The following is a 26,476-nucleotide window of genomic DNA, read 5'->3' as shown; positions in this document are numbered from 1 at the left end:
TAATTTTTGGTTACAGGTAGTGTCTGGTGGTAAGCCCTACCACATTACCATCGAAGACTACAAGAAAATGTGCGCGATTAAACGTAGCTTTGAAGCCAAGCAGAAGCGGTTGTTACAGGAGCAACAATTCGCTAAACAGGTGCCTCAGAAGCAGCAGGCGATGCTGGTAAATCCGCACTCGGTGCTCAAAACATTCACGGCAAAGAAAGAACTGGGGGTTGGCAAAAGTTCCACAGGAACAGTGAGCGAAACCAAACCGATTAGTTTGATTCCGATTAGCAACACGGCACCGTCCACTGTGACTAGTGGCAATGGCAATAGCGAGACTATATTGGAAAAGCTCGACAAACAGGTGGAAAGACTGAGCAAAGAGTTCGCTCCCGCAAAGATATCGGGAATAATTTTCGAGAAAAATCCCGCCATCCAAATAATACCGAAAATACCGAAATCCCTCACCGTTATCCCGCAAACAGTTTCAAAGGCTAGTTCGTCCAGAGCCGTACTCCATGTAATAAAAAGCAATTCGAATGGATCGAGTAACGAAGAAGATAGCAATAGCCAACCTTGATTGGTATTTTTGATTTTAAATTTGAACCGAAAGTGCCTAAAGCGAAGTTCTGCAACATGAACGAATTCTAACTGTGCGACAAAGCAAGTGATTACCGAAAGGTTAGTAATGTTTGAATACATCGTACTTTGGTTAAAGGTTCAACTACCTTTCCTTTGTGACAAATGTACACCCCTATACTGTTTATCTATTTATTTAACTACTATATAAGACATCCTTTAGTGCTCGCAAATTTTGGAAGTACGCAAAATCCATCCAAATTCCCACAATTTTTTGTTTAGATCATTTTATGTGGAACAACTGCATAGTTGGTTTCAAGATTTACTAGTTTGACTTCAGCTTATGACAGTCGCGTTTAACTTTATAAATAATTTGTTGCCAAACGATTCTCACGGTTTATAACACTGAAAGCACCTAAAATGAATCATAATTTCTCAGCAGGAAAATTCATAAATTCACTCGTCATGAATACACAAATATTTGTGTATGAATTACGTAAAGAAACAAAATACGTGCCTAATATTCGATTATTCATTTCAAGTTTTTAATTATTAGGTGTATGAACTATTTTTTATCAAATAAAAAAATATATTACATTTTTTCTACTTAAAAACCTGGCCTTTTTGAAGTCGTTATTGCCACAAGATCATCAATTTTAAACTCTTAACATAGTATAACGGTTGTTATTAACCGTTATACTTTCGTTCCAATTTATAGATACAACGATTCTTATAGTTTATTTCTTATGCGTTATTAATTTTGGAATTATTCAAAAATTAACCTACTTTCAGAAATGTTTTATTTTAGCACAACTTTTTGCTTTTTACTGCCCCTACAGCAACCACATAACATTATTATTATATGTTATCGTTTTATTTTCCTTCCAATATCAACATTCGTAGTATTCTGTTTCTTATGTGACTCATTTTACACACATTGTTCAATTCGATCTTTTCGTTTGTGAATCAACCCACTTTTATTATTTACTCGTATAACTAGAACTTTAAACACAAAATCACATTGCAGTCAACTACAGATTGTTTACTAACTATTTTACAAATTAAATCAAGAATATGCCTTCAAAATGGTGCTTTTCTCAATAACCCCTCTTAGTTTGGCAACAAAAGGCGTGAATATATGCTGCAAAATATTTTTATTGTGTCCCAGCTGTGCTAAAGTACCAGACAACACCCAATCGTTTTAGATAATTTATTAGTCCAACATATAGATTTTATTGCAAACAGTTCCTGTCCAGGAACCTATTTAGGAAATACTCTCGAAACCCGAGTTTATCGAGTAAATATGGTATAAAAAAGCTTATTAAGCTTGTAGATAAATTACCAAATAAATATTTTTTTATTAAAAGTGATCACCCTGATGTAAATAATTTGATATTGTAAATAATCTTATATAGTTCTCTAGCGCTCCTAGTTAGTTATTTTCTAATAGTCGCATAGCAATAATATTCACCTCCCTATGTCCCTTTATTTAGTGCCTAAATTAAACAATATTTTTAACACGAAGAATTTATCGAAGTGTTTAATTTTTATTGTCTAATAAAATAAAATTTCTATATTTATTGTTAATAATACCATTATAGTTATGTTATTGAATTGATAATACCATCACGTCTACCTTGGGAAAAGTATTTACAGCTTACCGTTAGGTGATTTGTGGAAAAATTGCTGATTTAATATTTATGACATTTATACAGGCATTAATTGTTCAGTTGTCTGTTAGAACTTAGCGTGTAAATAAATATGAAGTTTCGTTAAACTCTAAATTATGATAAACTAAATTCACGGAGTCGAGTTACATTGTTGAGTTTCTTAACGGAACAAAGTTGCATTTTTTTTTCTTCTTAAATACACGTGCCTGATTGCATGATGACTCCTTGATTTGTTTCTAGTTTAGTCGAGTGTAAATTCATTATATTCAATATTGCAGCTCGCGTTAATGAAAACATACAATTATAAAGAAGAGTATATTTTAAATGTTTCTAAGCCAATATTGAAGATAGTGAATATTTGTAAGATATATTAAGAACATATAGTATATATAATTGGTTGCATTTATGATAAGCGAGTTATTCTAATATATTTTAAAATATTTCCAAACCACCTACAACTTGTATATTGAAACAGGTGTGTTTTATTGCAGACTATCAACATTATATATATGCGATCGTATCTATGTTCTATATAGATATCGTAATATTGTTTAACACTTAATTTAATGCCGTTTTGTGGGAAGCACATTTTAAGAAACTTTTTGCGTTTAGAATATCTGTCATATCAGATCGAGGAGGCATTACAGTACCTCCAAAAAGGCTTTGAATCCCACTAATCAATATTGTTGTACTAAGTATATAATTTACTCATATTATTTATATTTATATTATACCGTTTTTCATTAAGTTTTGATTTCAGCTTAGGTTAATTTGTAACTTTTTTTAGTAGCATATTTTGTACTTTCATTTGCATAATGTATATAGTTTTTATTCATGGCGTGAATCAAGTGCAATTATAGCTTTTGCAATTGATCGTATTATCGGGATATTGCGTCTGGTTTACGAATAAAAGTCAACACAAACGGTAGAATTGTTTACCCGGTCAAGAATGCAAAAATCGTAATTGATATATTATTCAATAATTTTTGTAGTTGTTTGTAATTGGGTTGAATTCTGAAAAAAAAACAGTGTTTATATAATTTAGTTTTATTTTAGAAATTGCTGCGCAAGATTGGATTTAGGAGAAAAGGGAATATTTTGGATATGCAATTACGATACGGGAGAATAAAAAAGCACTATTTCTGACTTTTACAATCGGTATAAGTAATAATCAAAAAGTTTTGTTCAATTCGGTTTATTGTATAACAATCGATTACTCACAATGCATTTTTTGTATTATTTTCCTAAAGCAATGGCACTCGCACATATTATCAAAGTAAAAACTGTCTAAATGCTTCCAAACATTTGGAATGTCCTATCTGTATTTGGTGCTAGTTCATACAAATTCTCCAAAAAAATGTATTTTTAATTTCATAGGAGAGAACCTGTCTAATACCTTACTTAAAGTCTATTAATAAAAAATAAAAAATGTCAATGTTTAACAGGTGCAGTTTCAAATCCAAAACCTTATTTTATCTTTCAACCCCCGTTCCACATGTAAAGGTTTCAATTATGATATGGATTCGTTTATAATGTAACAAGCAAACTCTGATAAGATTTGAGTAAATGACATCATAATACTATTACGACTCGCAGTATTTTTATGACTGGAGTTGGTATGTAATAACTGTTGTAAAACAAAAAATTGCCCTAAATCACCAAGCGTACTATTAATTTGTCCATTCTGAGCTTGTTTGTGTATAAAAAAAAATTCCGTCTTATCCTAGTGGATTGCTTATAGGCATTTTGATCATCCGTAACAAATATACAGCCATTCTTGGTCTTAAAACATAAAAAACATGAATACCACCTGAAGAGTTTATTTATGTTTTATGCTTCAGTAAACGATTCAGTAAAAGTTAATTCTTTTTAACTTTACTAATCGTTTACCGACAAGTATCGCAAACTCTAACCGGCGAGTCCCAACCCTTCACGGGAACGGGCTTTCTAGACGTTGAGCAATTGTCGCAAACGCCCTTACCGCAATCTCGACAATGATGTAAAGGTAACTGGGTGCCAAAGGGATTATTACACAACACACAATTGATGCACTCACTGTCTGGCGTCCAGTAACTTGGCCTGACGTATTCCTGGAAAATTATAAGGAAAATCTGTATTCATTTGAAACAAAACACAGAAAAATATTTATTATTTTCGATTTTAAAAAAAGATGTGGGTACATGGTCCAAAGCCATTCGAGTAAAAAATATTGTTCGGTACGAGGGCGAAAATCCGTCTTTCCAACTCCTGCCAAACGCCGTATTCGTTCGAAAAGCGACACTACAGTTTTACATTGCTCACCTTTATACAGTTTTTAGGTACATCGTAAACATATTTTATGGCTGATATGGCATTCACAAGTCTTTCACCAATGTATCTTGGTGTGACTTCTCCACTCAATTGCTCTTCGGATATGTTCGCTATTAAGCTTTGTCCTCTGCCCTCGAGTTCCTAAAAGGTTTCATGTTGTATTCCATAAATAAACTACTTAAAAAATCTTACAGCGAGAAAATTGACGTATTCTGAGTAAGAGGAAAACATAGTTTTCCAAATGAAAAATCAAATTGCTTCCAGCTTTTGCAAGCTTAAACTTGGAATACTTACATCAAAACATGCATCGCACACTCGTTCTGGTTCCTTCCATCCTCTATGTGGCACTGGGCATTTTTTCGAGGAACAGCTTCCACAGAAACCTTCACCGCAACCTCGGCAATGATGTTTCGATGGTACAACTCTATTTTGCCCACTTACAAACGATACATTGCATTTGAAGCAGGCCTAAAACAAACATTTCCTGTTAGTCACTAGTTTCAGCAGCAACTCTCACATTTTTTCTAATTCACTCAAATAGATAATTTAACAATAAAACCATTTTACCTTAATTTCGTGGTTAGATTTCCAATAACTAGGAGCAATTTTATCATTCATATAATCCAAGAGCATCTTAGTGGGCGGAGAACTCACGCTTGCCACAGCGTCTGTTATCACAGAAACTCCATCCACAACTCGTTGTCCCGAATGGAAAGTGCCGAAGAGCGGTTGATCCTGCAAGTTGGGTTTACCCTTTTAATACAACATTGAAAATCGCTGTTCAAATTGGCGATAAATAATACGGGAGGCTCATAAGAACACGTTTGCACATGCACATTTACACGCGGGGTTTGATGGACTTAATGATGAATTAGAAAGCAGCAAAAGTGTTTACAGAAAGGATGCAATACCTTTATGCAAGCAATACAACTGGGGAATTTCTAGATAAAATAGGCACTTAGTTCGTTATGTCGAAAACAACTAGTTTAATGATACCTATGTACATGCAATTATCAACCAATCATACTACAAAAATCCAATACATAATTAATAATGGCCAATAAATAATGGCAATTCGAATAAATGCTCTAGAAACATTTCATTCCGGGGATTTTAAATGATTTTAAAACGGAAAACATGATGTTCATACTCGTACAAGCAATAACCAAATCTTTAACAGTGTCAAGCTTGTTTAGTTTTTACAGCAAAACACTCACACATTGGGCGAAAAGAATTGGGGAAAATCTTTAATCTATTTTTTTCAGTCAGAGTTTTTAGTGTTAGTACAAAACTAGCAGCAAAACTGATGTTAGGTTGTTTGTTTTGTAAACACCTTTTGAACGGGTGTTCTAATAAGCCTCACATAAATGTACAACTTACTCCTGGCCACATGTGGACGACTTCCAGCTGCACAGCACAGTCTTCAGGATTTTTGTTTCCATACCAGTGCTCTCTGGAAACAAAATCAACTTACCAACCCGAAAATTGGGCATCGCTTGAAACTTACCGGCTTTTGTAGATTACTCCGCATTTCGGACAATGGATAACATACCCTGACCACATCAAATTCAGGTATGATGTCCAAGAATTATCTTTGGTGTATTTAGGTTCAACCGTAGACCTTTCCCCATTTCTAACACATTTCTGAAGGAAAACCAAGTTTATCATTAGGAAAAATAAAGCAGTGAATAGTCTCTAATTTGCTCCCCTACCTTACATAAATACACAAAGTTTTGATATTGGTGTTGGAATTTGCAGGGCGCATTGCACTTATGAGGCTCATCATCTTCCTTATGGCCAGTAGAAAGCACACAACTCGCACTGCATGATTGGCACTTTTCCGGGCATGTGAAAAATTGAGCCAAAAACTGCTCGTGATTTGACTCAGTGAGTGGAGAAAAAAACTTATCATTCAGACTCTAAAAATTACAGCTTATTGAACATTCAGAATTGCCAATGCTGAAAATCAACTCACTTTAAGCATTAGGTATACGTATTTGGCCTTTCTGGCCGATCGCACGTTGGAACTCTCTAATTCCTTTTGAATTTCGGCTCTGAGACGATCGAACGACGTCTCTTGGTTATCTCGTGTTTTTACACCAATATATTTAATAAAGCTGAACTCTTCACAATTCGACCCCAAATCGGCAAAGTTTTGTCGCAAAATGTCTTCAGCTGTTACGTTCGGGTGATTGTTCAAAACATGAAGAGTATCAGTATATTGTGTTTCGTGAAATATGATCACACCAGGGGCCAATCCTAAAACAAATAATTAAATATAAAGTAAGAACGTTTCAATATTTAAAAAGTCCCAAAATGAGAAATACATTTAACTGAAGATAAAGCCGGGGGTGAAAAGGTTTTCTACCTGGCCCCAAACCAAACAAACAAAGGTTTTATTTTGGCAATTTGGTCGCTTTTAGCAGCCGGCACACCGTGTATTATTATTTCATTCTGTAAAAACTGAAAAAGTACATACCCCAGAAATGCTGGAAAATAGTAAAGCTATTTTTTAAAACAGAAATTAGTCAACTTTCGATATAAGCGAAGTAGAACTGAATGTTCGAACAGGAAACATGAGATACGCCATGTGTTTGTGACCCAGCCACCCTATGGGATTATGGCTCATGCGGAATAACAGATGTGTCGAAGAAAGAAGCCATGGGTAAAAATCGTGGAAACAATAGACATTTTTTTATCAAAAGAAATCACTAGCATTGGACCCGCAAAAATCGAGACCACTAACTGTCGATTTTTAATCCGTCTCTAAAACGCATTATTTAGTAAGTAAAATTAAAATGCAAAATTCCTTCTCTCGACCTATTTTTAGATTTTAAATGACGGTTTTCTAATCTCATGTTTACTTGAATATTATTATTTCTAATATTTTTAGAAATATTTCTATATTTTTCTAGTTATTATTTCTTAACCATAAAGACTATTTCAACAACAATAAACGGAATTAACCATCTGACAATTATTTCGCCTGGTTGAAAGCTCGAGTATAATGTCTGATAACAAATATACAGGGTGTCCCATGACGAAAGGTCACCACTTTTTAACCCTGTGTTTTATGAAAACGATTAGGTTTAAGGAAAACTTCATTAGAAGTATTTACTCTATTGATTCTGAAGATTACGTGTAATAAACCGTTGTACTAATAAAAAATACAGCAGGCACAAGAAATGCAGCTTCGCAAAATGGCTTCAAAATTTGTATGCAAGTGTTTCTTTTTTACTCTGAAGTTTTTACGAATACTCAATCCGAATACTTTTCCCAATAATCCGAAAAACGATGACCTTTTAAAACTGCAAAATCAGAGAATTAACCACTTGATAAAATAAATGAAATTTTGTCATCTGTTTATCAACTACGAGATTTTGTTTTAGATCATGAATTAAGGAAATGGAAGGAAGCATCATCAAGTTCACTAATGGGACAGAGAATCATAAATCAGAACAGAAGAACTTCTTAACAAAAACGATACCGAAAAAAAATGGAACGGTCAAGAATGCTTTCATTTAAAACATGTACCTACTCGTTTTTCGTTCGGTTCGTCAAGCGCGGTTTCACCTACCACGGATAGCACTGTAATTTATGTTCCTTTAAAATCGGCAATTGATTAATTACGAGAAATTGATAAAATCATTCTGTTAGTTCTTCTAAGCGGAGCTATTGAACTAAAAATTTAAAACTGATACGATATCAAACCAGAATTTGGAGACAATCCCTCAAATGTCATCAACTACTGAAAATAGCAACAAATAAACCGTTGCCCGCAAACAAGACAGGACAAAACAATGAAACCAATTAGTTTCCTTTAATGGCAAAATATGTAATATTTACCTGCATTGATTTTCTCTCCATCAGATCGAGCGAGGGTTTTCTGAAGCGCTGTATAGAAATGTTGTTTATATACATTAGATGCACCCCCCAAAAAGGAGTACATGTCCCGTTGTAGCCTTTCCGATCTGGTACGATAGATTATTATGTCCGATACTGCTAATATTTTAAGAAGCAACCGCGTTCTTTGATTTTCTCTCTTTGCAATACCTACGACAATTTCACAGTCAAAAAATCAGTTCATTATTTCTAGTTAGGAAAAACCTTGATTGAAACCAATTTTACCTAATAATCCTTCAGTATCGAGACAAAGTACATTCAATGTGGGATCATATTTTGCCCATACCCCCAACGTACAGGACACTTGCGAAGGGGATGTTTTAAACACTTCCTCACCATTGAAAAATAACTTATTTAAGGTATAGGACTTGCCTACACCAGTATTTCCGAAAATCGACACAACTTTAATCTGAAACAAACAATAACCATTAAAATTCTATTTGAAGTTGACTATTAAGTGCATAATCATCAACACAGTTACTGATTAGTTACCTTTTTATCAGGCTCGATATTCAGAGCCTTAGAAAATGCAGTATCTGATTCAATTCTGAGCGTTTCGTTGTCGTCGATTAGAAGAATGCCCCGTTGCCCATTATGTTCAGGCTCATCTGGAAAACACAATTTAAACTAACCGAAACTAATTATTAAATAATGTCTTATTACCAGCTCCTATTATTAAAGATTGCAGATCGCCGGTAATTGACGGATAAATGTCCAATATTTTCGTGTTATCGAAGTCTTTGCCCATGATTCTGGGATCTTCTTGAAGAGAAGGCAAAATCAAAGGAGATCCCCGCTCGAAACTGTGCCTCTTCTTCGATTCACTCGCTAGAGAGTTCATGTTTGAGGATAACTTGCCTAGGAACGACACTGGAAATAAAAAGATATATTAATAACTGATTACTCATATAAGTTCTCAATTAATTATTAAAAAAAAAAACATTTTCCTGTTTTCGAATTTTAATTAACAATTAAAATAATTTAAATTGTAACTAAAGATAACAAACAAATTGAGGACAAGGACTTTTCGTCACCAATTTTGCGCGATTTAACTGCATAATTTCTCCGGTTTTAAAAATCGATTTGGATTGATTTCTTCTAATGTGGGGGCGCCGTTCCATTAGCTATTTACTTGGTTAGTGATATATTTTTAAAGATGCTTCAATCAGTTGAATAGTAAACATAGTTGGAGAGTGGGCGGCTGCTTTGGGGACGGAAGTTAATAAATATTGTCATTTATATTTTAACCTATTTTCCTGGCTGAAGCTGAGAAAATAACTTTTCAGATTATTGCTGCGCACATTTACTTGAGAAAAACAAAGAAAAAATGTGCAATATATATAAAAGTATATAAAATATCGAAATTAAAATTTAAAATTGTGTGTTTTACACAATTTATTGTGTAAAATTAAAAAAGTTAAAATTCATGTGTTATATGCCCTTATTGGTTAATAAAGCGATAACAAGCCACATGAGGAATTACGTGAGAAAGCACATATACGCTTTTCATATTAGCTAGTCAGAAGGTGACCAAAAGAGTGACCAGAAAAACGCACATTGAAACTAGTGAGTTTTTGGGCTTTTAGGCCGTCTTAGAATATAATTTGTTCCTGACGTTGGAAGGTCCTGGAAGCATTGGATATTTTTAAATCTCTTTTTTTAAGTTGATTAGTTTCAAACAATTTTTCTTTTGAAGAAAAAAAAATTACAAGCTTTTATTCATGGTACTTTTCATGTATTTAACATTTTTATCCCATTTTTAGAAAACCTTTCAATTGATACACTTTTGAAATTTCTCTTCTGAAATTTCAAAAGTAAACTTCTATGTAATTTTTATTATTAGAACTATTCAGTACAACAAGGAAATAGTTTTTCTGAATTTATGTTATTATTCAAAATGAATTTTAGACACAACATATGTATATTTTTAAATAATACTGAAACCCAATCAACAAATGGCTAAAACCGACAAACTGTGTGTGAATAAACCAGGACAAGGTAAAACGCATTTATCGGCCTTATTTAGAAGTTTACATTTTGGTTTGCAGAAAAAACAATGAGAAAAGTCCAAGGCAAAATTTTCGATGGGTTTTTCTTTGAAACTTTACATACCTAACTACCTATTATTGAATCGTCTATTTATTCCAATAAGACGATCTTTGGAGGGGAAATAAAAATATTCCAATAACGACGATATTTAACAATTAAAACTTGTACGTAACAGTAAGTAAGTAACGTAAGTGTACGCTAGAAATTTAAAGTTCTTTGAGCCTACTGATAAATTTTAAAAAATTTCGTATTTTATAAATTTTACTATGCATGCTCAAGAACAAAGTTTTTTCAACGGAGTTTTATACCATCTGTTATATTTCCAATAGCCAGCCTGAGAAGAGCGCCATGACCCATATTAAATTAATGTTAATTGCAAAAGGTGCACATTCACTCTGGACTATTGAAGATAAATAATCAATGTACTTAAACGAAAATAATTCATCAAAGAGCCTATCTCTGGATGTGTTGACTAAATGTTGTATAATTGAATAAATGCAGATAAAATAAAGTAAAACAGCTAAATGACAATCTATTGTTGACAAAAACAAATGGATATTAGACCAAAAAACCTTGAAATGCCTGATAAGAATATGATGAGACACTAAAATTTTAAATCGTTGAGAATATTTGCGTTTGTGAATATTTATAAGCAGTTTCCAAGTGGAATGAGCCAATGAAAATCTAAGAAAAATAAAAAACGGATATTTACGTCGTTGTGAGCCCGGTGGTTCCCTGACCTCGAATTGAATCATGGCCGAAAATGTCTTGGAGAACTTTCACAAAATTTTGATCAACCACTGCACTATTTACACCGACCAGTATCGATACAAACAATGCGAATGCTGTTGAAATACTAAAATAGAGAAACAATGACCGGCTAATATATCAGTAGGAGGCAGATTCCGCGGAGAAAATCAAAAATATGTTGTTTATGAGCCACACCAAACTGAAACGCGCATTAATTTAATCCCAGCCGATTCTCGGACGGGGCAGGTGGATGCAACCATCCAACTAAACAGTTAAATAAACACATTACCTTCATTATTTCAATTAGCTCTTTCCAGTAGGAAAAGACGTGCAGGAAATCACGTAAAACGAAGGGAAAACAAAATCCTAAAAGTACAAAGCACCAGATGACTTTCACAGCAGAGATAAAAGACTTGTCTCTGTTTCACAGTAATTTTTTGACGTTTCCTGTTAAGTGAGGTTAGGTTTCGTTAAACACGGAGAGTTTTTGCACATCGGATCCAAGTATCCGCTTCTGGATGGCTCGGACCGACCAATCAGCAAAGTCGGATAGAAAGGAAAAAAAGTGATACTAAAAATCACACGCGCCGAACAAAGACAGCGTGCCGATGGGTCACGGTCATTGGCACAATTTTTAACTCTGCAGGTTCATCCAGAACGGGATTTTACTTTATTTAAGACAATTAAATGACTATAATTAATTGTAAGATGGATAATGCAGGTGAAACTATTTGTTTGTTGAGATAGTTTGGGTAAGAAATTGTAAAGAACTGAATAGCATAAAGTTGAAAAAAAATTATGTTGATGCGAAAAAAAGTTTTTTTTATATTTGCTCAGATTAGCGTTTCAAAAATATACGCATTCACATTTTTCCTTGATCTTTTCCAATCACAATTTATAATTTTTCTACAATAAATTTATTGTTGATAAATCAAATTAAATCGAGAAATATAAATGTAAACTGGATATTCTGTTGCTTTCAGGACGGAAAACTATTTATAAGATTTATTAAATAAACAATATTTTAAATTAAAAACTGGTGTTTCTTGTAGAAATGCAGATTTCCACAAGCGTCTAGGTAACAAGCGTCTACGTATACGGCACTTCTTGTCACTTCTATCGATTGCGGCGATTCGAACCAATCAAATAAGCTTACCGGTTTGTTGTTATCGAACGTATCTTTAACAAGTTCTACAAATTAGTTAAGACGATTTAAGATTAGGTGATTTTGTTTATTGTTTGATGATAATTATTTTATAAATTGTCGAGATTAACAACCGCGAGTCCACCAATCATTTTTTTTCATTCCCTCGTGACTTTCGAACCCTATATAAGCTCTAGATAAAAATGACAAACAAATAGTATCGCACAGAAATTTATAGGTAAACTTTATATGCTCCTGGCTAGTAATTTATAATTTTTTAAGAGGGATTGTTTGAATTTGTTGGCAGGAAAATAATGGCATTGTCTTTATATTAGCACAAAGAGAGACAGTGATAATTATGAGTATTTTTAAATTGATAATAAATTATTAATAATTTACAATTGATTTATTCTGATTAGCTTAAATAGGTATCAGATTTTGTATTCATAGTATTTAAATGAACAACTTTAACAACAACCATTAAATAAATCTCTTAAAAAGTTTGGCTTATTTTATATTTGACAGTATACTGAATATCCTTACATACATCGATACATTTATATGGATAGTTTTCAAATTAGTAAATACATTGCATATATTTATTTATCCGTAAAACTTATAATAAATACCACCCTGTTTGTAATAACACGTAAGAGTGCTTATCACATTAAATACTAAAAATGTATTAAAACAATATTGTATTATTGCTAAAATATTTAAAATTTCTGATTATAAATCCTCGTATTTTATATGCTTGAAATAATGAAATTAATTTACATAGTATGTACTACCTACTAAAAGGTCGCACTACGTCGTTGGTCTTCCACTTTTGTTAGGATAGTGGAAAAAGGCAATTATTTTCATGTGTTGCTTAGTGTGACATGTTAAACAAAGTTTAACACTTTATTAATAAAATCCAAAGAGATTACGGTTACAACAAAATACCGGGAAAAATCACCTAACCTTAAATCGTCTTAAATCATAATAAACCGCTGGGTTCGAATCGCCGCAATCGATAGAAGTGACAAGAACTGCCGTATACGTTCAGAGGTGTTCTGTGCGTATACGTAGACGCTTGTTGTTTCTATTGGTTGGAGATCTGCCAGTTTGTACCAGAGAAAATAAAATAAGATATTATTTTATTTTACTTACTCTATGGTTCGTACCACGACAGACGAATTGACAGGTCTCCAACCATCAAAAACACTGTCTTATCATCTGTCGCGCAGATCCCCCTCCATTCGCTCGAGTTGTGAGTGGAGGGAATTTCAGGAGTGGGAATCGCGACCCCGTCCCTGCATTTTGGGCGTAAAAAATATAAAATATAAAAAACAAAGTCCGACGCAACACACAAAATATACTAGTAAAACATGGGGGTTTTCCATGTACTTCTTGTGGGTAGTACCCCTCTGTCTGAGCGCGATTCTGCGCCAAATATAAACAACAAAAGAAGAAAAAACAAGAAAAACAAAAAAAAAAACAGAAACCAACTACAATTAAAAATAAGAAACTAAAATTAACGTGAGTCTAGGGCTCGGGTACCTGAGGCGGGCAAATAGTCTTGTCTCTGGGCGCACAATAGTTCCGCGTTGGGTTAAAAAGTTCCCTGGGAATCAAGGAGCAGGGATGTGCCGGAAAAACTAGATTTTCTCGAAGTCAGCACTCGGCTACGAAAAAAAATGGACGCGTGGCGAAGCGTCGGTAGCCTTTTTTTGATTACACCCGGACTGCCTCCGTACGAGTTTCCTTCGGGACTGACCGTACCAGAGAAAAGGGATAACTTTTCTTGTCTCTGGACCGTACGATCCCTTTTTTCCGCCCGCACCCTCGTACCCGGACGCACTATTAGTTTAAGGGCGAATCATATAATTAAGGGTGAATCACCGAACATACCCCCAAGGGGGATATTTTGTGGGGTGAATTTGAGGGATGTTTATGGGGGAAAGAAAGAATTACGATAAAATAAAAATACAAGTCCAAGAGAAGCTTATCGCCTGATTTACCACGCGGCACGTCACATCGTACAAACGGATGCATTGGACACGGGCTTAAGGGGTAATGAGGGCTCACTTGGAGAGTACGAGAAAAATATTGAAACATTTTTCAACAGTTGAAAATCGAATGTTAACTTTGTTAGTAAGCATTATTTCAAAATTGTTCTATGTTTGATTGGTAAGGAAAATGGATTTGATCAGATCAGTTTGAGCTTTCAAACATAATACGAACGAAATAATAGTATTTCTCAAAAACCAAGTTGCTCATTTCGTAGATTATGCCCTTACAAACAGTTTTTTCTTCGTAACATTTCTTGTGCCCTTGTTGTTTCTGCCACTTTTCCACAAAATTCCTAGAAAACGCTGGACACCATTCCATATGGCCTTATTAATTGTGGAAAAGTGGCAGAAAAACGTATTTGCACAAGAACCTTTACTAAGAAAACGTGCTTGTAAAGGTATAATCCACAACGGGACCAACCTGATTTTTGTACATTGTTCATGACGGTCTAAAAACCTCAAAAATTCACTTTAAAACACCTCGTTTTAATACCCTGAATCTACCAGAAATACTTGAATGAATACTCGAATGATATTAATAAACTAACATTCGTAATAAAAGCGACCTAAAATACAAGACACTGAAAAAAACTGGTACATTTGAAGCACTGAAATGAATGATATTTTTGTTGTTTGCGGCTCAGTCCGTTGCTGTTGGCACTAAATATACATAAGCAACGAAATGAATAAGAATTAAAATTAGCCGAAAAACTACATTGATTAATATAGACGAGCGTGCATCAGTCCAGTGTTATTGATAAGGACAACTATTGCGATAGATTATGCGCCATACAGTAGGGTATATTTACCACGAATTTCACTTATGATAAAAACTACACACACATGCTGGTGTTTATCAGCATTCTTCTAAAGCTTGTGGCAAATGTTTTGATTTTTCAAACGCAGATATACAAACATTATTTACGTCTACGATATACATGATTTGCGGTGGAAAACAATCAGTTTGTAGTTGTGCAAGGTAAACCGCAATAAAAACACCCAAGTACTGAAGATGATTCTTTTATTTTACAATATTCTTTAGTATTTATAACAATAAAAATAATGATAATATACAGTATTTATATTATTGCCATTTTGATTTAATTACAATATTTATAAGTGAAACTTATTACACCCGAGAAAGTTTAATGTTTTACAAAATGCCCACCCAGAAATGTGAGTTTCGAATTTAACTGTGCAGTAGAAATAGCAATCGATAATTTCTACTTCACACCCATATTCCAACTAAATATCATTATTTTATCACAATCGGCGATAATGCTCTCATATTTTGGCAAATGGTCACAAACCATTTGTAATCTATTTAGAGTGTGTTAAAATAGTTTTTTTACATACCAATCTATATCACTTGTGTTCTTATCAATTAAATTGGAAGACAGAGATAAAATAGCCGGCAAACGCGCTCGCTGTTTTACCCATTTATAGAACAAAAAGCAAAAAATTTTCACCAGTGATCATTAAGAACATTTAACAATTTGAATATTGAAGAAAAACTCAGTTGTCCGGAGTTTTACGTAACAGCAACACCAAAGCAAAAATTACTTCCGGTTTATGAAAACAATGCAAAATTTTCCAACTGAAAGCAAAATATTGCTATCTGAATGTAGTTCCACTTGATTTAATAATAGTAATCACTCTGAATTTGGCACATTTTTGTGAAAAGACAAAGAGAAGCAAAATCTTGCCTACAAAGTATTGCTATTCCAATTTCATTTAATCGAAATGAGCATGCAACATGTTCATTTCAGTTGCAATTAATAATTTTTAAAATATTGGTTGATATTACACCGGTAAAAGCACTATTATGTATTTGTATGTACAATGATAAAGACAAAAGTATTTATTTATTTTGAATATTGGCAAAAAACTATAAAAAGTCGCAGTGTACACGAAGCCGTTCATATCTAGAAGACATTAGATAAATGCATTACGTTCAGAAATGATGCTTTACAGGTGTACAGTGTTAATAATTGTTTAAAAATGAAAGTTTAAAACACAGCCTTTATACACATACCTTAATCGTTTTAAGAAATATAGAGTGTTTATAGCAATCGGCTACAAAAACTATTTAAAGCGCGTCATTTGTTTTATCGAAAATCACATAGTATTTTATCATTCTCACCATAGACACTAAATTGTAGCCTTTAACAACAATAATTTAAATAAGTCGGTGATAAAGAAATTTGTACTAAAAAAATTAAAAGAAAAATTCAGCCTTAAATTAAAAACAGATTAATGTGCACTAGACATTTGAAAAACAAATGCGCCAATTTGTATATCAGAACAGTGTAGAAGTAAAGTCTAGCAGTAGCAGGAGCACACAATAACATTTTGTAAATAGATTTGAAATTTAATTTTTCGCTGATGGTAAATTATGTAAAATAGCTAGTTTTTTTTAAATATTAGGAAGAGCACTAGAACATTTATCACATTGAAATGTGGAACACACTGGCCGCTCCAATTGGTAACAAATGAATTTATTTAACGAAAGAGTAAACCCAAAATTACACAATTTTCCCATTGACTCATTGCGAAAACCAATTTAAAAATGTTCCACATTTCGCAGATGCATGTGTATTGCTTATCAAGTTCAGTTTTGATATACTACTTTCAATGTAACAAATTTTGGCAATAATAACGCACATGAATTACATATTTCTGACCAAGACAAATATAAATATTCCAAGTCGTTTCGCGGTAGACATAGATTAGTATAATCATGCATTGACATCTTAATTCGAGTCCTTAAAAAAGGCAAGTATTAGGGCGCAAAATAAATTTATCAAAAAATCTGGGAAGTTAACCGTTGATATAACAAACCATTATGTCTAACAAGCTCTATAAATACAATACAGACTGGAAAAAATTTGACTAAACGCTCACAAAGGAGCTATAAAGATTGGAAAAATATGTGCAAAAGTTTAGTGGTGAAGCGCAAATAGTCACTGGGACAAACATTTTTTGGAAAAAAATTACACTATTTCAGAAAACATTAAAATCTAGGAATATTCGAACTTCAAGTCAAACAGTAAAAAACAGCCGTACAAAATAACTAGGCATTTTTCAAAATATACCTATAGCCTGTCAACAAATGGTTTATTATCAAATAATATACAAGGAGACAAGGTAAATTACAAAATTCATATTTGAGAAAAAAGGTAATATGCCCAATAAATGTAAATCGCGTATGCTTCAAGCCCTTAAATTAGTAATTAAGAGATAATTAGATATGTCCGATTCCTCGATACCAAAAGCGGTATTTTCCCTCATCTTAGTTTCATAAGTCAGTGGTCAAAAATATGAAAAACATGAAGACAAATCCGAGCCCCATTTGATCTTCCTGGAAAATTTACTCGAAATTTGTTAAATAATCTTCTCGAAAATACTGTATAACTCAACATTGAGCAATATTTCAAAATGTAGTCCAAGAAGTTCACAGAACGTACATAATCATGTAGGAAAGTCGTTTTAAATTATAAACACAGTAATAAATATTCCAACAACATTTAAATTAATAAAATATATATAAATTTTACATTATTTTTTCATATATCTTTCTTTACAATTACTTTCTCCTAGATTTAATTTTATGACGGTGAGCTTTTTACAGGTCATACAGCCTTATAAACATTGTTTCTAAATGTAATTTAAGGTTTACCGCAATTTTAGTAAAAAACATGTTTAATTCTCCAGGAGTAAGTGTATACAATAGTAAATTGTTGACGTAATGCGGCGCATTATATTAAATACAATAAAGTTGAAATATTATATTAAATATAATAATTCAACCGAATTTTTTGATGTTCCAAAGCTGTACAATTTCTGTAAAAAATATTAAACAAGTGAAATAAGTTATTCTTCAGTCAGGTATAGACCAAAACAAAACAATCCTAAGAGGCAGTAAAAAGTCACAAAAAAATTATATAAGAACCCATTTCAAATATCTTTTAACAACTTTCTTAGACAAAATATTCTAACTACATGTGGTTTCATACATGAACTGTGACTTGAAACCAAATTTTCAGCAAAAGCCTCGAAATTTACTAGGACTAGAAGGAAATAATTTATTGGACCAGTAAAAAGCATTTATGTAGGAAACCACTTTCAAATTTACCTGAATGGTTTTCTAACCACGCGAATCTACTACGTTCTCACTGTTTATTACCTCGACTGATCTATGTCGAGTTCGCGTCTATGTTTCAACCACTCGTCCTGGTTGTTGTTGAACACCCTCTTAGGCGATTCATTTTCCTTTCTTTTTGCCCTTAATAATCGAGGCTTGAAAGGGACATGTTTCTGATCTTCACAACCGTTTTCCTCATGTCCGTTCATATAACGCACAGTTTTTGGTTGAGGCTCGTAGTCGCCATTTATCATTGACCTGAAAAAATGTAAAAATAATATTAGAAAAATTTAAAGCGATTTTCTTCCTTAAAACACGATTTAAAAAATTAGAAAATTCTATGTAAAAACGTAATAAACTTTATGAAAATTCCGCGCAAATTTCAACAAATTTTAAATTCAAAGACAATTCACACCGCTTAAGGACTTGTCCGATAAATCAATGCATCTTCAGCTATTCCCTACATCTATTTAAATCGCGGTAAAATGGTTTATGCCCGGTAATTTGACCTCACCTTTTATAAGTAGCAATTCCAGCCAATTTTAACAGCGTTTCGGCGCCTTCTTTAATTCTCCTCTCCTCGTCGCCTTCAAAGTCTATTTTCCGTCGAGCTAATTTTATCCGTCTTCTGAAACAACAGAAAAGACTGTAGTAATGGGGGACATTGGATAAAACTCGCCTTAAATCATCCGTAGTTATTCTGTTGTACAAAAACAGACTCTGGAATATTGTTCTGTGTCTTAATTATTAAATAAACCGTTTGATCAATATTTCTATGTCGACTTATTTCGGGTAATTTTTTCGCTGCAATAAAGTAAATTCGCAAATATAATACAAAAGATCATGCACATTTAATAATAAAGTATAACAAAATTGGACAAGGAGGGCAACACTGATTGTAAAATTACAACAATTGAACAGTTTAGGCGTGTCTAAAACAATTATTTCCGGGCAGAATCCAGACAAAAAACCAATTTTTTCACTGGTTTGTCAAACCATTGAAATAAATTTCAAACGAATTGAATTGAACTTATAAACCCGAACCTTATGAAAATGAAATTGAACTTGTGAACCTATTGAACTACATTTTCTGAATAGATTTGCTATATAAAGCGCTTACATCTGTCCATAATGAAAAAGGCATCTAACATTAGGAAATAAAAACGTAACGATTTTAATCAAAAGTTAACGTTGGAATTTAAAAATGAGCGAAATAAAATACATTTCATTATCCAATGCGTCAATAAACCGCATCTTTCCTGGAAAGGAGCTATCAATATATGGCAGCCCGCCGTAATTTTTGCTAATGTTTGTTACATTTTTTCTTTATCTCATTTTAAACTATAACCTGCACTTATTACGTTATATTTTATATTATGTTTTATATTGGTTATATTTTCATTTATGTAAAATTTATTTGAGGCAAATTGAAATGACGCAAATTCAATAAACTGTTGCGTAAAATGTTAAATACATAGACGCGGATTAACAACTATTATATCATATCGTGTGCGTGAAAAACCCAATAATGACGGCACCTTTCCAGTTACGTTAGTGCACAAACAGAATACACACATATATGCAACATCTAGGATCCATTTTTTTTAAACGGCAGCATATTGCACTTTCACATAAATTACCTACCTGGTTCGAATGATCCTTAAGTCATTGCTTTATGTAAAAAACAAATAATTTAGTAAAAACACAGTTGCCCTGCCCATACATTTTATAAATTTCCGTTTTCTGGGCATGTGGAAATGTTAGCGATATGAATTCACTTACTTGTCTTCATCGCTTTCGAAGGCCTCGTCCTCGTTGTCTCCGCTATCAGCAGCGCTGTAAGTGTGGTCCTGACTTGGAGACGTTGTAATCACCTAAAAGACCGAGGAAATTAAGCAAATTAATAAGTAAACAAGGGTTCAAATGCTTTAAGTGAAACTAATTAAAAAAAAATTACCTGCATTTCCTGTTTGCTGTAAATTCTGGTTGCGTGCTTCAGACTTAACATAACTGCAGCTGCATCTGCTGCATCCAGAGACTCCTCCTATAGAGGAGAAAACAGTTTTTAGAATACCCCTTCAACGGACACGTTTGCCTTCCAATATCAACCAATATCAAGTAACTCAACGGGTATATAAATGTTCAATTCAGCACCTGTTCGGTTTTGATTTTCATTCCATCCGCCGATAACCCGGAAGCAGCAAGCTTTTTGCTCAAAAACGGGAACAGTTCCGGATTAGGCAGATTTGTACTTCTGTTTGTCAGACCCGTTCGATCTTCTTTATTCGACGAATGCGCGGCTTTTGAAGAAATCATATAGACGCTCGGATCGATCGTTGAGCATGGATGGAAGGGCGATCGATTTAGAGCCTGGATCAGATTCGGTTTGTATTGCGGATCCACAGTCCAAAGCGATCCTTTCCCCAAATTCTGCAAAAAATTGGACGAACGCTTTAATTAATATACTGGTAAATGATAATATGGTTGAGTAAAGCAGATATTTTAATTGTTAATGTAGCTTTTCCATTTTGCAATTGAGTGATTTGGGGGTTTTCAGGCTATGAAGTTTCTCACTAAAAAAGTCCACGTCTGAAAATCAAATTATTTATTTTAAGTTCAAAAGGCATTTCGAAAGGCAAATAGTTTTGTGGGAAAAACTGTTACAAGTTTATTTTCGGATTCGTTTGTCCGATGTAAACATTACGCCGTTTTATTTAGGCCGCGAATTAGAGACAAAAAAGTGAATTATTTAGAGTTTCGGTTGAATCTCAGTAATTTATGTGAAATATTCAAATGTAACGAAGATTATGTAGATTTTACTTCAGAATGACTTTAATTAAATTGCATAACTTTGATAAAATCTTTCAACTTTTGTATTGATCGCAATCGAGTGTTTGCAAATCAAGGCGGTTTTTAAGAATTTCAAATAAACCCTTTCATGTTATTGCTATATTAAAATAAGGCAACCTAATGAGCCTGAGTTAACTAATGATTCACAAAATAAAGTAAAAAAAGAATGAATAAGCAAAATAAGAAAACTCGAGCCTTACTTTAGTACTTACTGGCGCCTTTTCCACTTTCTGGAAGCACTTGTTCAATGATAGATTATGTCGCACGCTGTTCTTCCAGCCGGTGGGTGCATTTTTGAAATAGGGAAAATGATCCAAGATCCAGGCGTAGATTTCCTTAACCGGCAGCGCTTTCTGTTTGGAATCCTCGATCGCCATGAAGATGAGACAAGAAAATGAGTACGGTGGCTTGTTTTGTATGTGGATCAGTGGATCGTATGGTATATTGCTGATCCGAGAGTTGTAATTGCCGCTTCCATTGCTATTTCCATTGCTCTGCAATTACATTCTCAATTAATTGAAGCTCTGGGAGCTTGTATGTGCCGATAGTACCTGATTTGTTGCGGCAAACGCTTGGCCTCGTGGCGTTGGAGAATTCACTGCGCTATACGTGGAAGACTCGGGAGTGCTAATGGAAGAATCATCGACATAGTCGCTAGTCGGCGATTGATCGGGAAGAAACGAAACAGTACTCTTCACAGGTGTCGAAGTGCTGTTGCTCACAGGAGACGTATTGATATTCATCCCTATTGATCAAATGCCTCTAATTAGTGGCCATTCATTCAGACTCAATCAAACGATATTCGATTTTTGTCAAATTGGACGGAATGGTCTGGGCCACCAGCAAATCATTGTTTAGGCGATAATGAACTTACCAAGGAAAAAGTTTCCACCTTTCAGCACATCTCCTTCGTGGAGCCAGGAAAGGCTGGTGAGATCGTCGTCGGGGCCTTTTTGGCTTTGGGCAACAGCCAGTAAAATTGAGATCGGGGATTGTGCGTGATGAGCCGGAGTTAGAGCAATTGGGCTTCCGGGTACCGACATGCGAGGTGTGGGCGGCGCGGTATCACTTTGAACCGAGCCGGGACGTTCAGGAGACATTGATTTCTTGGAAAAATTATGTAACTGCAAAAAAACAAAATTTGTTGAAGCATCAGCATACATTCGATGTAGCATATTTTCATTCATTATATAGGTAGGAATTACACTAATGGACAACATAAATGGAAGAGTAGCAAAAAACAACACAAAAGAAAAAAAACGGCATTATTTCTTTTGTGTACTTTTTCCATCAGTTTTCCTTCTTAATACGGGTACCGCCTTTATTAAAGCCTAATTTGCTTAAGAGGTTCAGTTCCTTTGTCGATTGAGGCAGGACAAATCGGGATTTAGAGCATCAGGAGAGCACATTCTTAATATTTAACTATTAATGGCGTATTCCTTTTATACAGGTTGTTTCTGTAAAGGAAATATGTGAGCAAACTTTCAGCGAGGGTTCAGGGCATCAATAGAGACATTTGAGTAAAAAAACTCAGGTCCGGAAATGTCTCATTAAGGCGCTACGGCCTTATGATCGCAATTTTGTACCAAACCATGTTTTATCGAGTTTTAATGTATTATAAAAAACAGACTGCGGGCTGATTATGCAGGAATTAACACACTTATAGCAGAACGTGACCTGAACTTTCCAGTTGAGCCGTTTTCAAAAGTTCGTCACGTGCAAACCGGAGCGACTATAAACTTGAAATGTTGTCCAGTTCTAACCAAGGTCTGTGGCTAGAAATGGGGCATTTCAATCAAAATCGCACTGCAGGCGGACTTTCCTGCAAAAGACAAACTTTCATGCTGAGCCATTTTTTTTAAGTCCAACTCAGAGCAGGCAGCAAATTTGTCGTTAAGCACATTTATCCAGCACACTTCACTCTACCGAACTGGAAAGTTTAAAGTCCATCGGAATGTAGGCTCGGTCAGTATCGCCATTACCTGGAAAATGGTGGATTTTAGAGGAATAACCTTGTAATACTAAAAAAGAGTACAATTTTTCAGCCAATGATGAAAAAACATTTAAGGTGTCTCATTCAAATTAAGTATTTAATAAGTTTTATTATAATAAGGAGTAAAAGGGTAATTTTAGTAATGTCATAAATTATGAAGAGTAAATAACTACTGAAGCGCTCCAACATTTTTTTTTTCAATTTTGTCCCAGAATTTCATATTTCCACATTTGCTATAGTATGCCTTATTGAAACGTATCCTTAATTTTTGTAATTCTGAACCGTGGCCCAGTTAAACCTCTATCTATATGCCACCAAAACTTAAATTAGATTTACCAATTTGTTTTCCCGTGAGATAAAGTACAGAAAAAGGTGGGCCACCCTATACGTTTTTGCAATATAAACCTTGCTATAGCCAGTGTTTGTTGCAGGTGATTGTCGATAATGTTAAGTTGTTATGTTTATTTTACTACTAGCGCACGCTTGCACTAAGTATGTACATTTACTAAACAACTGAATTATCGTTTGTTATTACTGTTACCCCGAATGCTGAAAAATGTTAACTACAAATAGCCGAAAGTTACCCATTTGATAACTACTGATGTTGCCTAACCGCGATTTGTTGTGTGTTGATCAGAAACCTATCTAATCAGCTATATGAACCCAGCACTTGAAAGTTTGCTAGTGGAAAAGACGGAAACCAAGTCGGGAATAAATGTTTTGTTGCTAGAAGCATGTCACAATGTCGAAAAAAGGTTATCGAATAAGTGACCAACCACCACTTTTAAAGCAGATTAGCTAAGCAAAGTGGAAACTCTGCATAATTCTGGTGTATTCGGGCCTGAAATGGCCATCGAAGATTCGATTTTGTCAAAACTCTCATACAGGGTTATCCATTTTATGCTTGAGAAAGTAAAGTAAAAAAACCACACAAAATATTCAGATGGAGACGAAAATTTTAATTCAATATAAAGATTAAACCTTACCATTATACGTGAAAAACAATCATTTAAATGTCCTCCACGGGACCTCCTACAGGCCTCAGTCCTTTTGAAGTAATTTTGAATTACTTTTCGGCACATTACCGGTAATATCTCGGTCATAACTTCACGGATATTGGCTATCAGATTCTCAAGAGTTTGAGGATTGTTGGCGTAAACACGATCTTTCGCATAGCCCCACAAAAAGAAATCTAACGGTGTTAAGTCGCAGGATCTTGCGGGCCAATTGACAATCAATCTCGAAATTACGCGTCCTGGAAATTTCTCTTGCAATGGGGCTCTAACTGCCAGTGTTGCGTGACTCGTTGCCCGATCCTGCTGGAACCACATGTCTTCCAGATCATAATCTTTAATTTCTCTCCAAAAATAATCGGTTAACATGCGTCCATAGCGCTCAGAATTGACTGTTTCTTGATCGTTTAAAAAAAAATACGGACCATTAACACCACCGGACCATAATGCACACCATACGGTCACTTATTCAGGATGCAAAGGCCTTTCTGCGATCACTTCAGGATTTTGAGAGCCCCATATACGGCTGTTCCGTTTATTCACTTAACCATGAGCAAAAAATGAGCCTCATCGCTGAAGAAAATTCGGTTCGAAAAATCATCATCAACGACTTGTTGTTCAATCACCCAATTTGCGTATGTTCTGCATTGCCCACGGTCTTGAGACTTTTGAGGTTGAGGACCTCGGGGAATCAACGAATTCGGGTCTTCCTCCACACTTTGAGCAATAACGATATTTTCAGCTGAACAAATGCTGCGATGATGCACAGGCCTTACAATATCAGTAACCGATCCAGTCTCTTCAAATTTTTCCACTGTGTTCAAAATTGTTTGCTCTGTGGGTCGATTATGTCGACCGTAATCTGTTCGTAAAGCCCTAAACGTTGATACTGCAGAAATTTTACTTCCAATAAAAAAATAGTTGGTCAAATTTTCACATTTACATCTGTCAAGTTTTTATAACTTCCGATTTAAAAATTTGGGTAACAACAAACAACTTTAGCATTTCCCACTTTTCACATTTTTTTTGAGGTGTCAACTTATGAGAAACCTCCCTGTACAGAAAACTATTTCATACACAATTCTGAAAATTTATTTTTCAATCTTTTCTTTAGATTACCATGATGAATCATTCAACCAAAACACCTCTGAAGATGCATCTCACTCGTGCTGGCAAAACGTCACAAATAAATTCTCTTCCACCACTGTTTAAAAACCCTCACCAGTTTCCCACACGTTTAACTTGCTATTATAATGCTTCGTCACCATTTCCTTAACGAAGCTTTATTATTTCAACTTTCAATTAATTGAAAAAAAATACAGTAAAGTCCGCTTATAATGAACTTTCGGTTAAAACGAACTTTTTTCCTTCAATTGAAACGTCGTCGACAAAGACCAACGTATTTTTTTACTGGTTATAACGAACCCGTTTATAACGAACTTCCGGATATAACGATCATTTTTTAGGATAGTTGTATATTCACTTTCCGTTTATAACGAACTTCCACGCTCAGCAACACCCATCCTGCGGAGTTGTTTATATTAGTGAGAGCGAGAGACAGGCAGTGAGTTATTGTTTTTTGCCGCGTTATGTATGTAAATCGTTTTAGAATGGAAAAACAAAAACGCAAAGCTTTTTCACTAAATGAAAAGTACCAGATTATTAACAAAATGAAAAGTGGAGTAAAGCAGAGTGACATTTGTAAGGAATTAGCACTTGGAAAGTCTACTGTTGCAACAATATGGAAAAACCGAGAAAACATTTTATCAGCGTATGACAAACCAAATGTTAGATGTAGGAAGTTAAAATTATCTGCACATGAAAAGGTTGACAAGGGACTTATTAAGTGGTTTACTCAAAAAAGACAAGAAAACGTTCCCATAAGTGGCAGTGTTCTGCAAAGAAAATGTTAGTGAAATGGGGAGTAAAATCAAAGAGTTTGCTTGTTCTAAAAGTTGGGAAGAGCGTTTCAAGAAGAGGCATAATATCAGTAGCGGAAAAATTGTTGGAGAGTCTGCCGGTGAAAAAT

At 34.3% G+C, this 26,476-nt stretch overlaps 3 protein-coding genes across 13 annotated transcripts in view; 1 reads left to right on the top strand and 2 right to left on the bottom strand.

The window, feature by feature from the left end:
• Positions 1 to 3,679, top strand: part of LOC109533983 — a 30,633-nt gene extending 26,954 nt beyond the window's left edge. For all 6 annotated transcript variants that reach the window (XM_048660595.1, XM_048660594.1, XM_048660596.1 and 3 more), the window contains exon 22: positions 17 to 3,679. In XM_048660595.1, the coding sequence (XP_048516552.1) occupies positions 17 to 568 (552 nt within the window). In that variant the 3' untranslated portion in view covers positions 569 to 3,679. The remainder of the gene's footprint in view (positions 1 to 16) is intronic.
• LOC109541444 (zinc finger FYVE domain-containing protein 1) lies at positions 3,417 to 13,563 on the bottom strand. 4 transcript variants are annotated; one of them, XM_048660599.1, is made up of 13 exons: positions 13,546 to 13,563; positions 9,114 to 9,320; positions 8,943 to 9,058; positions 8,676 to 8,859; positions 8,394 to 8,600; positions 6,523 to 6,806; positions 6,260 to 6,466; positions 6,055 to 6,191; positions 5,928 to 6,000; positions 5,115 to 5,300; positions 4,842 to 5,015; positions 4,539 to 4,688; positions 3,417 to 4,327 (listed from the first exon to the last, which is right to left on the bottom strand). In XM_048660599.1, coding segments are annotated over exons 1-13 (2,130 nt in total). In that variant the 5' UTR covers positions 13,547 to 13,563; the 3' UTR covers positions 3,417 to 4,123. The 4 variants fall into 4 exon arrangements, with proteins under 4 accessions (XP_048516556.1, XP_048516557.1, XP_048516554.1 ...); XM_048660600.1 differs by lacking the exon at positions 13,546 to 13,563 and adding an exon at positions 11,539 to 11,692; XM_048660597.1 differs by lacking the exon at positions 13,546 to 13,563 and adding an exon at positions 11,212 to 11,523.
• A 2,245-nt stretch (positions 13,564 to 15,808) lies between these two features.
• LOC109533984 (forkhead box protein N2) overlaps positions 15,809 to 26,476 on the bottom strand; it is a 19,579-nt gene continuing 8,911 nt past the window's right edge. For 2 of the 3 annotated variants that reach the window (XM_048660601.1, XM_048660602.1), the window contains exons 2-9: positions 22,316 to 22,565; positions 21,993 to 22,186; positions 21,642 to 21,935; positions 20,746 to 21,021; positions 20,549 to 20,635; positions 20,374 to 20,465; positions 19,106 to 19,219; positions 15,809 to 18,849 (exon numbers count right to left, since the gene is read on the bottom strand). In XM_048660601.1, coding sequence (XP_048516558.1) covers positions 18,630 to 18,849; positions 19,106 to 19,219; positions 20,374 to 20,465; positions 20,549 to 20,635; positions 20,746 to 21,021; positions 21,642 to 21,935; positions 21,993 to 22,186; positions 22,316 to 22,541 — 1,503 coding nt within the window. In that variant the 5' untranslated portion in view covers positions 22,542 to 22,565 and the 3' untranslated portion in view covers positions 15,809 to 18,629. The remainder of the gene's footprint in view (positions 18,850 to 19,105; positions 19,220 to 20,373; positions 20,466 to 20,548; positions 20,636 to 20,745; positions 21,022 to 21,641; positions 21,936 to 21,992; positions 22,187 to 22,315; positions 22,566 to 26,476) is intronic. The other variant, XM_048660603.1, reaches the window with a different exon arrangement.

The sequence above is a fragment of the Dendroctonus ponderosae genome, unplaced genomic scaffold, assembly GCF_020466585.1.
Source record: "Dendroctonus ponderosae isolate FM_Combo_2020 unplaced genomic scaffold, Dpon_F_20191213v2 Dpon_F_20191213_1, whole genome shotgun sequence".
Taxonomy (NCBI): Eukaryota; Metazoa; Arthropoda; class Insecta; order Coleoptera; family Curculionidae; genus Dendroctonus; species Dendroctonus ponderosae.
This window is presented reverse-complemented; position numbering and strand designations above follow the sequence as displayed.